The sequence below is a fragment of the Psammomys obesus genome, unplaced genomic scaffold, assembly GCF_907164565.1.
Source record: "Psammomys obesus unplaced genomic scaffold, mPsaObe1.curated_primary_1811, whole genome shotgun sequence".
NCBI lineage: Eukaryota > Metazoa > Chordata > Mammalia > Rodentia > Muridae > Psammomys > Psammomys obesus.
In genome coordinates, this window is record NW_026589732.1 from 9706489 (window position 1) to 9719058 (window position 12570).

Genomic DNA, 12570 nt, shown 5'->3' on the forward strand with positions numbered 1-12570 from the left:
AAAGAAAGAAAGAAAGAAAGAAAGAAAGAAAGAAAGAAAGAAAGAAAAGCTGAGGTGATTTTAGATTTCCTAGTTTAAAAATACTAGAATCAGCCGGGCTTGGTGGCACATGGCTATAATCCCAGGACTCGGGAAGACAATGGCAGGCAGATCTCTGTGAGTTTGAGGCCAGCGTGCTCTACAAAGCGAGTCCAAAATAGCTAAAGCTGCACAGAGAAACCCTGTCTCAAAAAACCAAACCCAACAGCAAAATAACAAAGAAAACAAAACACTAGAATCAATTCAGGGAGACTGCTAAAAGTCTAGACTTGCTGGGGGCAGAGTGACCAACCCCTGCCGTCCAGGAGGCGAGGCAGAAGCATTGCTTCGCCCAAGGCTAGTTTAGACTGTGTAGCAAGCTCTCTTGTCTCTAGAAACAAAGCAGAAATAGATTATTTCACACCTTTATTTCCCTGGGGTGGGGTGTTTTCCAGAGAAATTGTGAGTTAAGTCCTTGTGATGTGCAAATTGGTACATTTTTAAAGAAATGCCTTACATGCTTTCGATACAACTTGTTGGACATTTCTTGTTTCATTGTTTTGAGATGGGATCATTCCTGAGCTGGTTACATAAACTAATGATGTTCTTGCCTGAGCCTCAAGGGCCAAGGGCTGAAGTTACAGGTGAATGCTAATCTTGCTGTGACCAGCTGTGCTGGAGAATCATTTGGAATTATTAGTATACTCTGTGTAAAGTTCAGGTTTCTCCCTCTTTCCAAGTTCTATTTGAATCTCTGAATCAGTCTGTTGGCCCTCTTTCCCCCTCTGACTATATTTAATCTGTGCTAACAGTATAATATATGCTTGTGTAAAGCAAATGGCAAAAGTTACAGGAACGAATATAAAGAACTATAATCAAATTTCTGCCGTCAGTTCTTTTTCAGTGTGCTGGCGTACATATAATTTTATGTTCTGCTCTCAAATTTAATATTATGTCATGACCTTATCCAAGAATAGTTTTGAGGAACTTTGAGGTTAAAAGATTGGGATTAGCAGAGAATACCAGTGGAGCCAGTTTGCTGCAATCAGCTCTGCTCTTTGGAAATTCTGATTTCCAGGTGCTGTCTTCAGCCCCACGTGGTTTGCCACACTTCTCTTTAGAGTATTTTTAAAATCACTCTTTATGGAGAACCGGATGCTTTCGGCCCCTCTGGCCTCTATTTTGAACTACGCTGAGGGTCTGTGTTTATGATCTGTGTGTAAGGCTTCTTCGGCCTTCCTGCTGCCTAAGCCCAAGGCTGGTGCTAAGTCCTTTGAGCGACTGTTGACTCAGGTATCCACTGCACGTAACATGTGGCTGGCTAAAACAGTCCTAGAGCCGCAACCATGCCGTTTCCAGCCATTTCAGGTTCTTCCGATAGGATGCTGGTCCTCCAAGGAGAGGAAGGTGGGTGATGTTCCTGGTCTACCGCCTCACGCCCTTAACATAGATACCAGAAAAGACATGGCCTGGTGAGGATCTGGATTCTCATTCAGATTTTGTTACTGGCTCCATAATAAGAGATAGAAGAGCTTTCTGAGCCCAGGTGCCTCATCCAAATAAATACAAGGATGTGTGAAGAATACTGAGTGTGTGATGGGTGATGATGAAAGGGACCCAGGTACTTCTCAAGAGCTCATTTTCTACACCCCTGTGCCACTCACGTTTGCCTTGATAAGTCCTATGCTGCAATTGTGAGCTTTGTAACTCATACCTCATCCGAGGTATGGGATGGGGTTCCTTACACACGGGTACCCATTAGGTGGTGTAGTTTACGGGGTAACAGCACAGGCTTTCAAGTACATTGTTTGGATTCAACTGTTGCTTCTTCACCTTAGTTGTTTTCAGGCCTCGGCCCCTCATCTGTCATGTAGGGTAGTGTCTACCTAACATACCTCATTAGGATTCTTGTGATAAATCAATACAAGAAAAATATTTAAGACTTTAGCTGGTAAAAATACTTCTGAAAGTTGGTGTTAGCTCTACCCCTACTGTTCTACTTCAGTGGAATGTGGGAATCTTCCTACAGTTTCTCCACCAGTTGTCTCCATCAGTTCTCAGAGTTTCCCGTCAACACTAACCCATTGCTCAGAACTCATAGGTAGTAAAGAGTAAGAAGTCTGAATGTCTTATATGACATTCAGAGCTATGGTCTGATCATAAACTATCTTCCAATGTATCCCCTCAAACATACTGGGTGTGAGTGTTGGTGCCTTGAACCTGAGGCATCTCCAGGAGTATCGGGTGAAGGCTAATTCCTTGTCCTCTGTGTGACTTGCTCTTGTGATCTCTTGAAGAGAGATGGCCTGTGCCTTGCTCTGGCACGCTTTGTTTCTAATCTATAAGTAAATGTGATACTGAGTGTGGTCTAAGTGTCTTGAGAAGACACTTCCAGTGAAGTGTGTAGTTTTGTCTTTCGGGAGTATTAATTAAGAAATACTTTAGCAGATAGGAAGCGCCCTTAGGCTTTGGAGTCAGTTGGTATAAACAATAATAAAGAATCTGGGAATGGTGACGTACACCTATATTCTCAACCCTGAGAAGAAAGGGCAGGTCCATGCTGAGTTCCAAGGCAGGGTGGAGCTACGTAGTGAGATCCTGTTTCACAGCACACAGCAGCAGCAGTAATGACAGCATCCGAAAGCACCATAGAGGATAAGGACAACAGTAACTTTAGTTGGCAACTCTAAAAACTTTCTTAAAATTCCAAAAGAGAAGAAACTTTGGATGTAGATGTCCAAGTATCTGCTTTGATAGCAACACCTGAATTGGACTTTCTGAATTTTTCATAAGAGCTTACATTATTCTTCAGATTGATGACACAAACTGGAGCTGATGTGCCATAATTCCAGTTTACCATCATCACCAGGAGAGTTCATTCGTTCTCCTGTTGAGTTAGCAGCATCCCTCTTTGGTCTTTGTAACATATTTTTGTTGCTGTCTGTGCCTTTCTACACAGTTTAATCTCTGTAAGGAAGTAAGGGCCCTTTGAGCTCACATTTACAGACCTCAGTATTACTTCCATAGAGGAGCTTTCTGTAAGAGATGATGTGGGTATAAATGAGGAAATTTTCATACCTCTAGGAGAGAATAATTAAAGCCCATTAAAAAGCTTAGTTAAAACTCTTAGAACAAAACAGAGGCAAAGGCATCAGGGGATTGGATGTCACAGTACTTTCTTGAATGGCTCCAAATAACAAGGAGAAACAAAAGAAGAAAGTAGAATTGGATGGCGCCAAAGCTGAAAGTTTTATACAACCAGGTCTGGTGACATGTGCCTATAATCTCAGCAGTTAGGTCCAAGGAAGGAGGACGGTCACACGTCCAAGTCTAGCATGGGCTACTTGGCAAATCCTTGTCTCAAAAAAAAATTAGAATTAGCAAATTAACAAATCTCAAACTTTGATACAGTGGAGTTGAATCAACCCATGAAACAGGAGAAAATATTTGCAGATCTTCTATTTGGTCAGTAGCTAATATCCAGATCATGTCATAGCCATTTCACTTATCTGGCACTCAGAGTTTTAGTCTATCTTGGGCTACCTTTTAACATGTTCTTTCAGACATACTGTATGTGAGTGTTTATGCCCATAAGATCCATCATTAAAAACAAAATCACAGTGTTGATGAGATTATAGAAAATTCAGAACTGTTGGCACTGCTGATGGAATGCGGAATAATGTAGCTGCTGCGGAAACGTGGGGTTCTGTTAAATCTGCAGTGTCCCTTCTGGGTATTGATTTGGAAGAATTGAAAACAGGTTCTGAAGAAATAGTTGCAACACCCATGTTCACTACACATTAGTCACAGGTCAGGAGGCAGAGACAACCAAAGTGTCCACAGACAGGTTAATAGATTAAGAAGATTTTTAAGCTAAACATGGCAGCTCATGTCTCAAAAAACAAATGAAGAAAGATGTTAATATACACATGATGACATTATTTAGCTTGAAGAAAGAAGTAAATCCAGTCACAGGCTACAGTTCTGTGCAGTTAGACTGAGGGTGTTGTGCTAAGAGAAATAAGCCCTCCACAGAAGGACGAGCACTGTTGGAATATCCACGTATTTGAAGCCCTTAGAGTAGTCAAGTTTTCAAGACAGGGAGTAGAATGGCATTAGAATGGGGATAAATTAGGGAGTTAGTGTTTAATGTGTAAAGAGTTATCGTTTCTGTAGAAGAAGGTTTTAGACATGGATGGTGGTGCTGGTTGTAAACACTGTAATTACCCTCCACATCACTGACCATGTTCCCACAGATAGTTAGCATGATAACTTTCACACTATGTATATTTTACCACAGTTTTAAAAAATATTCTTGAAACAAAAGATCATGTGTGAGTGACTTTTAGGGTGCTAATTCTAAATCTTATTTAAAATGCAGGGTAAGACAATATGTTTCTTATCAGAATGAAAATATAAGTCATTTTCAAAGAATTTTAAGGTTGTTTTTTTTTTTTTTTTGAGACAGGGTTTTCTGTTAGCCCTGGCTGTCCTGGAACTTACTCTGTAAGCCAGGCTGGCCTCAAACTCATAGATCTACCTGCCTCTGAACCCTGAATGCTGGGATTAAAGGTGTGTGCTACCACCACTCCCTGGCAAATTTTAAGTTTTTATGACAACGTTTGAAAGTACTTCCTAGCATTTGAAATCACCGATTTACATGAACTTTTACTACCTGTAGAAATTATTTAAAATGTTTGTTAAGACAAAGCTCTTTGATCCTGTAGCCATGTTTATAAGAAACACATTTTTAGGTAAATACAGTATTCTCTCAAGTCTGTGTTTTTTCTAGGCAAGAAAGAAGGGTTTTCTTGGATATTTGTGGAAAACTTCTAAAATGTGTCTGACGATAGTGGTGAGGTTAAAAGACATGTCTGGAATTAGGTTGGTTCCGCGGAGGTGCTGCTGTATTACAAAGAGCTTTAACAGGCAGCAGGTGCATCTAGATAACAGTAAAGTATACTCTCTAATATGTTAATTGGGTGATAAATGTATAAATGTAAATTTCTTATGGGTCATAATTGATATATGATGTGAATACCACAAGTGCATAAAAACAATTTTAAAATGGCCTTTAAAAAATTGGAGTTACCAAAAACCGTAAGGACTCCACATTAAACTTCTATCAGTTTGTTATCACATCTTTGCAGTCCTGAGTGAGTTGCCCGGAGGCAGGATCACGCTGTGTTTATCTCTGAATACCCAGGCCCCAGTGCATGAGCTCACACAGTACGTACCCATGATCTTGTCTCAAAGAACGTGGTCTTCCTAACTGACTCCACTGCCACTTAATAATCTCTAATTTTCTACTTTCTTTATCCTCAATTCTGTATCCATGTGTGTTGCCACCAGCAGGCAAATTTTTTTTAGCTCCGATCTAACCACAATTGCTGTGAAACCGGTTTTTAAAAAAATTCATCTCTAAATAATTCATTTTATTCATTTATCTCTCTTCTACACCCTCTTCAAGAGATTATCTGTCCCTTTTCTTCTCTTAAGCCCTCTTGTTCCTTCTCTTTCCCAACCTTATGCCCTACAGAGAAAATTGAAACTGTCTGGTGAGAGCTCCCATCTGAGTTCTTGTTTCAGCAGGGTGTGAATTCTATCTCACCCCCTCTTTCCTTCCTTCTAGTTTCTTTCTGTCCTTATTATGATTTTTTTTTTTTGAAAGCACAAATACCATGCACATCATAGAAGGAATGAAGTGACCTTCTTCTGATGCTAGCTTTGGTTTTCTGGGGGTGGGGCGGGCCTGTCAGCTGAACCCAAGCAAATCATGACAGGTGACAAGGAAGATGACGAGTGCTTGCTCTGCAGCTGTTCTTCTCCTCTGAGCCAGTCTGGCTCGCCATCGCTCATCCCATTGTTCAGACCCAGCATCTGGATCTGAGTGAGTGATTTAAGTCATGAGTTTTCCTTCAGCATACCATTTATGATCCCTACTATGTGCTGTGTGCTGTACCAGATGCTTTACGTAGTTTTCTAGCTTAATTCTAACAAGCGCTTTAGAAATGAACATCTCTCCTGTAAGTGACATCTGAATCTCACATATTCCTCAGTTGGGAATATTTCACATAGGACATTTATTATCATTTTCATTACTCTATTTTATTACTCATGCACACACACACATACTCCCACTGTCTTGCCTAACTTCATAGCAAACTATGACAGTTTTTTTTTTCCTTGTTTGCATCTCATTTATAGTATATTAGAAAATACCACAATTTAAAAGTGCTTCTTTGATGTATAATAGTTCATATAATTCTGAGATGTTATGTTCTACCTTCTGGATCATAGACACATTTTGAGTACAGCCATGGTGAGTGGTGCTTCCAGAATGATTATTGTTTTGCTATTAAAAATTTTAACAAAATTATATGACATTTAGATAAAATTAACTACTTGTGAATACTAATAAGCCTTTGATGGTCACTGGCTGTTAAGTTTATAGTCGATGTCAGATCACTGTGCAGCAACCTCAGTTGGCAACAACATAATTTAAAGCAAACAATTAGTATAGATTTTTCTTTTACATAGCGATGCAGAAGGCTGGACTTGGTAATGTGTGTAAACGAGTACAGTGATCTATCCCAGCAGATGATTTAATTGCTTTCAATTCAGAGACCAGGATATTTGATCATTTAGAAAGGTATGGAAAAAAAAAAGATAAAAAGAGATGTTTGCAGCTGATAGTGTAAACTAATTCCTTCACACAAATAATTAATATCCATGAAGTGTGCACCAGAGATACATACAGTAGTTCCACATTAAAGAGACTTGCAGTCCTGCAGGAACAGACATGTCCTCACAACACCTAGAAGTCTTGGGTGGAGATAATTTGCTTAGCAAATATTTAATGAGTACCTACAAGTTGACAAGGTGCTACCACCTGGCTAATTTCTATCGATAGGTGCTTCTTGGGATTTATAAATATGTCCACACATTTCATGAATTACTAGAGATTGAAACTGGAAAAGTGATTTTTGCCAGATTATAAATGCACAGTATTTTCCCAATTAGAAAAATGGAAGTTAAATTCATTAGACTTCACAAGGCAGTAGAATTTGATTTTTATAATGAAAACATTCACATTTGAGATTTTTTTCTATTTAATAAAAATTTCTAAATTATATTTGAGGGTATCTGCTTTTTATATTTTAATGCTTATAAAGATTACTGTGATGGTAAATGAAATATCAATTTAAGGGCAAAAAATATCAGCTTGCAAAATATTACCTTTATGCTATATCTTTATTTCAAGTAATTCAGGTGTTGGTTTTTTTGTTTGTTTTTTGTTTTTGTTTTTGTACTGTAATGGTGCTACCTGACAATATTTGGCAGTGTTTAGACATGTTCAGATGTTGCTTGAGCAAGGGTTTAGGGGGAAGCTAGTGGAATCCAGTGGGGAGAGCCAACAGTGCTGATAAACGCCTGCATCACGTAGGACAGTTTTCCATAACCAACAATGTCTGCTATAACCTATCATAATACCAAGACTGAGAAACTAGTTTTATAGCATGTACTGAAACATTGTATGTACTGAACATTGTATGTAATCTGATGCACCAAGAATATGGTTTCCAGCTTCACCTATCCACTTGGAAATGTCACAGTTCTCAAAGAGCTCACATACTGAACATAGAGATGATAGATGGAAAATTTGCCAAATAAGATGCTGTGTTCTATAATGGAGCTGAGTGGTGAATGTCTTCCTGGGTAGGCCAGAGAAGACTTGAGAGGAGGTGGTGTTTGAAAAATTCTCCTCCGACTTCAGCAGAACCTTACTCAGACACTAGTCTGTACTAGACAGCTCAAGCAGAAGGAGAACAGATGCACTCAGCAGCAGGGTTGAAATGAGGCTACACTTGGAGGTACCATCCTGCTTTAGAAAGGCCAGGAGTTTAAGGAGGGTAAGCTTTATCTTTATATAAGGTTATAAAACACGGAACCTCTATTTTCCAAAGACCCTCCTGAGTGTCATGTGACAGGTAAAGAAAAGCCCATTGGGAGAGATTTAAAATGAGCCAGCAGACCAGGAAGGTCTAAGATAACATAGAAAGTTTTACTTACTGACAGGGCTTCATGGCTTCACCAGTGTCAATTGTATGAAAGAAAGAAAAAAGTCAGATAAAGATATATTTCACTCTGGGGACTTCGTGGATGGTGGAACTCTAACCAGGATTAAAGTACATGAAAGAGTAGGTATTGGAAATAATTTCGTTTCTTTGTTTGTGTTTTAGATACCAGTAAAAGATACTAGTCAACGAATGGGTGCATATTTGGGCATGGAACCTTATAGAATATTTGCCTGGTTATGATTTTGTTGAATAACACAAAAGCATAATGGCATAATGAACAGAGAATTGTCTTTATAAACAGCTCATTGATTCTCTTTCTCTTTCTTTTCCTCCCTCCTCCTCCCTCTTCTCCCTTTCTCTCATCTGTAACTTCTGGAATATAGTAATAGAACAGAACTCACAGGGTTAATATAACCACAGTTGAACTAAGGAATAAATAATTGAGTATTTTAAGGCATTTGAAATATCATAGACGCTAAACATTCTGGGGGTTATAGCAAACATTTACTGTGATAAATGTTTGTATACCTGCTAGGCTTCTAAGATTGCTCCTTTTGATAGCTTTTGAATAACACTGGCTGAGTTGCATGGATTGCCTCTGGTGTGCTTTAGATTAGCTTGCTTTTGTTTTTAGTTTTTGACTTTTCATTATTCAAGTGTGTGTGTGTGTGTGTGTGTGTGTGTGTGTGTGTGTGTGTGTTTAACCCTGCTTTCGCATTTAAAAAGGCCTGTATGTCTAAGTCCTTGGGTATAAGCCTCTTGTGATTGTTAGGCTTTGTTTAGTATCAGGTGCTGCATTTAAAATGGCCACTGAAAACGCATTCATGAATAACGTGAAAAGAAAAACAACTGTAAAATGTTTGCATTGCAAGGTTTTTTCCATGTGCTTGATTGAGCCTCTTCCATCTATCAAGTCTGAGCAGGAGGCAATGGAAAGTGTCTTATGATTGTTGCTGCTTAGGTATTATGAAGGTCCCTTTCCCTTTAGTCTGTTTAGTACAGGATCTCCTCAGTACTGGCCTGAGGCCCAGAAGACCATTGGAGATAAAGCTATTATCCTTCCACTGCACATCATTCTGAGAAAGTATTTACAAAATTGAGCCTTGTTGCACCTGGTGACCTCCTTCTCCAAAGGAAGGAAGGAAGGTGGAGGGGTGGAGACTGTGTCCATTGAATTCAGATGAAAGCAGTGTGTTTAGCAGCTGGGACACAACACAAAGTACTCTAGTTAGTGCCTTTCACGTTTTGCACATTGATTCCATCTTGGTCTGAGGGAAGTGTTGACTGTTAAGCTCAAAAAGTCCACAGTCACTCTGGGCTCTGCATTTGTTGTCACAGTCACCTTTTTTAAAAACGAGTATTTCTCAATAAGATTTCTGTTTTTAGGATTAAACTAAAATATTTGGTTGGTGTCATGTTTCCTCCAAAGGTGCTATGAATGGAACCAGCATTATCTTAAGACATTACAGATAATACAGATTCATTTGCTCTTTGACCTCCCCACCCCCACTCCCCCATCCCCCCACCCGCGTGGGAGGAAAAACCTAGGTAGGCCACAGAGGAGGACATTGTAGCCAGTCCTGGTGAGACCTGATAAACTAGGGTCAGATGGAAGGGGAGGAGGACCTCCCCTATCAGTGAACTTAGAGAGGGGCAGGGAGAGGAGAGGGAGGGAGGATGAGATTGGGAGGGAATGTGGGAGGGGGCTACAGCTGGGATACAAAGTAAATAAACTAATTACTATAAAAAATTATTTTAAAAACTTAGTCCCCTGCTAAGTCTCAACAAATGCAAAACCCTTGGGAGAATAGTGCCATGTAACTTTAAAGTATCTTTAAAATAGTTTTCCATTGTCAAATTACTTGTATTATGCTTGCATGAAATACGTACTATTTGTATTTTGGTGATTATGCTTTTGCAATCCTCATATTTAAATACCAGATAGTTTGCTGGTTTTAGACTTCATTGCTTCTGATTTGTTGTTTCCCAGAGTTTTTCAAAAATTAGTTTGATTGATCAAACAAGATAAAAGTTAAATACATTCACTCCCAGTTTGTCCCAAACAAACCAGGATATGTTAATTTTTTTATATTCCTCTCCATTTCCTTGAGATATGATCAAATGCCTTTCCTGTAATTAACGCAGTGTTGAAGCTGCCCAACCTGGCCTCACTGTATATTTTGAGCCTTTTCCACAGTGGTACAATATAACAGTTTATTATACAAATGAAAAATTTTTGTTTTTATTAACGATGAGTATTTTGCTAACCTAGAAACAGGCGTTTCAGTTACTCAGATAGTTTGTTTGTAATGTGGTAGGTACTCTGTAAAACTAAAGCAACAGCCTGATGCTTACATACTCTAGCTCCTGTTGTAATATGGTGATCCTTCCTCTATAAGAGTCACTGTTTCATAAACTTGGCACCTCAGTAAGATAGCACATGCTAAATTCAGTGTCATTCTGAATTTTCAGTATTCTTAGATAAGTATTAATCATAGATTCAGAAAACCCTTTTGGTAGCCAATCATCAAAAGTTGAATTTGAGATATTATAAACTGTCTGGAAAATGGAGATCACTTACCAGTTTATCAGTTTGCTCAGTGATTTACAGTTGGCAATGGTTGTTGACTTAAGTAAGAAAAAAGTGTTATCCTGCCTGAGTGCGGTGCTGTGTGCAGGATATTCAGTTTTCAGAAATGGAAGCTATACAAATCAAAGACAATCATATAGTGGAGTGCAGACTTTGTAATAATATTGGGTTTCTAATAAATCCCAGCCCTTCTCCCCACTGCCTCTGTGCTCTTAGCTTGTTTGTCTCCTAGTTTGTGAGTGTCCTAATGCCCTAGTGCCCATTTTATAGGCTTACAGTAAGTGATGTATATACCTCAGCCATCTGGCAGAGAACCTGACTTGATAGTCAATAAAGGTTTTAGTAATAAAAATTTGTACCTAAAATACATTAAATTACTGGTCCGAGAAAACTGTCATAAATGATTCATAGTGTACATTAAATCTGATTTTTACAGCATCTGTAATGACTGGAATTGTGTATGTTAGTATTACAAAGTTCAGGAGAAACAGTTGGAGGCTTTGCGCAGATTCTTCCATCAGCTAACCTGTGATCTTCTTTCAACAGGCTCAGCACTATGTAGCTACAACCTAAAGCCTTCTGAATACACTCTGCCTTTAAAATCCTTTGGCTTTTGCCCCAAACTACCAGTACCAGCCAGGTAAATTTTATTGCAAAGTTGTTAACTTGTAGCCTTTGTCTTCATAGGTCAACTTATCACTGTGTTGTTCTGAGAAAAATGTCATTTGATGATCCTGTTGCTGGGACCATTACTTTGATAATGATATTTGAAAAGTAGGGATACACTTAACAGCACTGTCTTATTTTTTGTTTTTGTTTTTGCTTTTTAAATCTTTTTTAAAAAATTACTCTCAGATTTCTCTTGTTCTCAGATATTTTGAATTTCTTTCAGGGCTTGCTTTCTGGTGTTTTTATTTTCATTCCATTTTTTTTTTTTTTAAGTGTATAAAACTGCTGACTCATTGTCAAATCTGCAACAGATTTAGAAAAGAACTCTCACTCTCCCCATAGATGCTTTGAGGTTGATCCTAGCAGTACTTTCTGAGATTGTTATTCGCTCCGCATTTTAAGAGTGTGTAGGTGGTTATGCTCCATAGTTTGCTTAGGTTAGATTCCTCAGCTGTAGTCTCAGTGTGAGGCTATTCGCCAGACTTTTATCTAAAATCTTACTTAGCAAACATTTATTACTAATACTTAACATGTAACAGACCACAGATGAAGAAATAGTCTTTGGCAGCGGTTCACAGTAGTTAGCAGTAAGGCAAACAGTAATATAATACAAACCCTGAAAAACTATAGAGCACTTTCTCAAAATTATGTGTGTATGCATGTATTTATACATGTACATACTTTGAAGTATTTTATCTTTGTAATGGTGTAACATAGGAAACCTAGAAAACTGACTGAAAGTCACTTTTATCTATCAGTATATTAGTGGACTATTAACTGAAAAACTTGAGATTCAAGAACATGAAAGCAGATTGTGTCAACTTTAGGATTACTTATGGCTGTAACGTGCTTTATTAACTCAAGTTTTAAATTCTCTTTTGCAAAGTACAAAAAGGACACATCAGTCAAATTGATTTCTAGCTCTTTTAGCCTTGTCAAGTTTGTACTGAAAAATCAAAATTTAAAGCCTATAGGTGTAAAAGTAAAGAGACTACTTTGTAAGAAACTTGGGAAGGATTTAAAAATTACAGCCATAAACCAGCTTCTCAGGAGATTGCAGTCATGGCCGTCAGGGATACCACAGCTGCGCAGCAAAGGAGGCACTATGTATGTAAACACAAGCAGAGCTGGGCCTGGTGGTATGAGCCTGTAATCCCAGATACTTCCAAGGCTGATGCAGGAAGATCTCAAGTCAAAGACTTGAGCCAAGTA

The 12570-nt window shown here is 38.6% G+C and overlaps 1 protein-coding gene across 3 annotated transcripts in view; it reads left to right on the forward strand.

Annotated features, from left to right (window-relative positions):
• Slc44a1 (solute carrier family 44 member 1) overlaps positions 1-12570 on the forward strand; it is a 186852-nt gene that overhangs the window by 75994 nt on the left and 98288 nt on the right. For all 3 annotated transcript variants that reach the window (XM_055605250.1, XM_055605249.1, XM_055605251.1), the window contains exon 5: positions 11236-11329. In XM_055605250.1, the coding sequence (XP_055461225.1) occupies positions 11236-11329 (94 nt within the window). The remainder of the gene's footprint in view (positions 1-11235; positions 11330-12570) is intronic.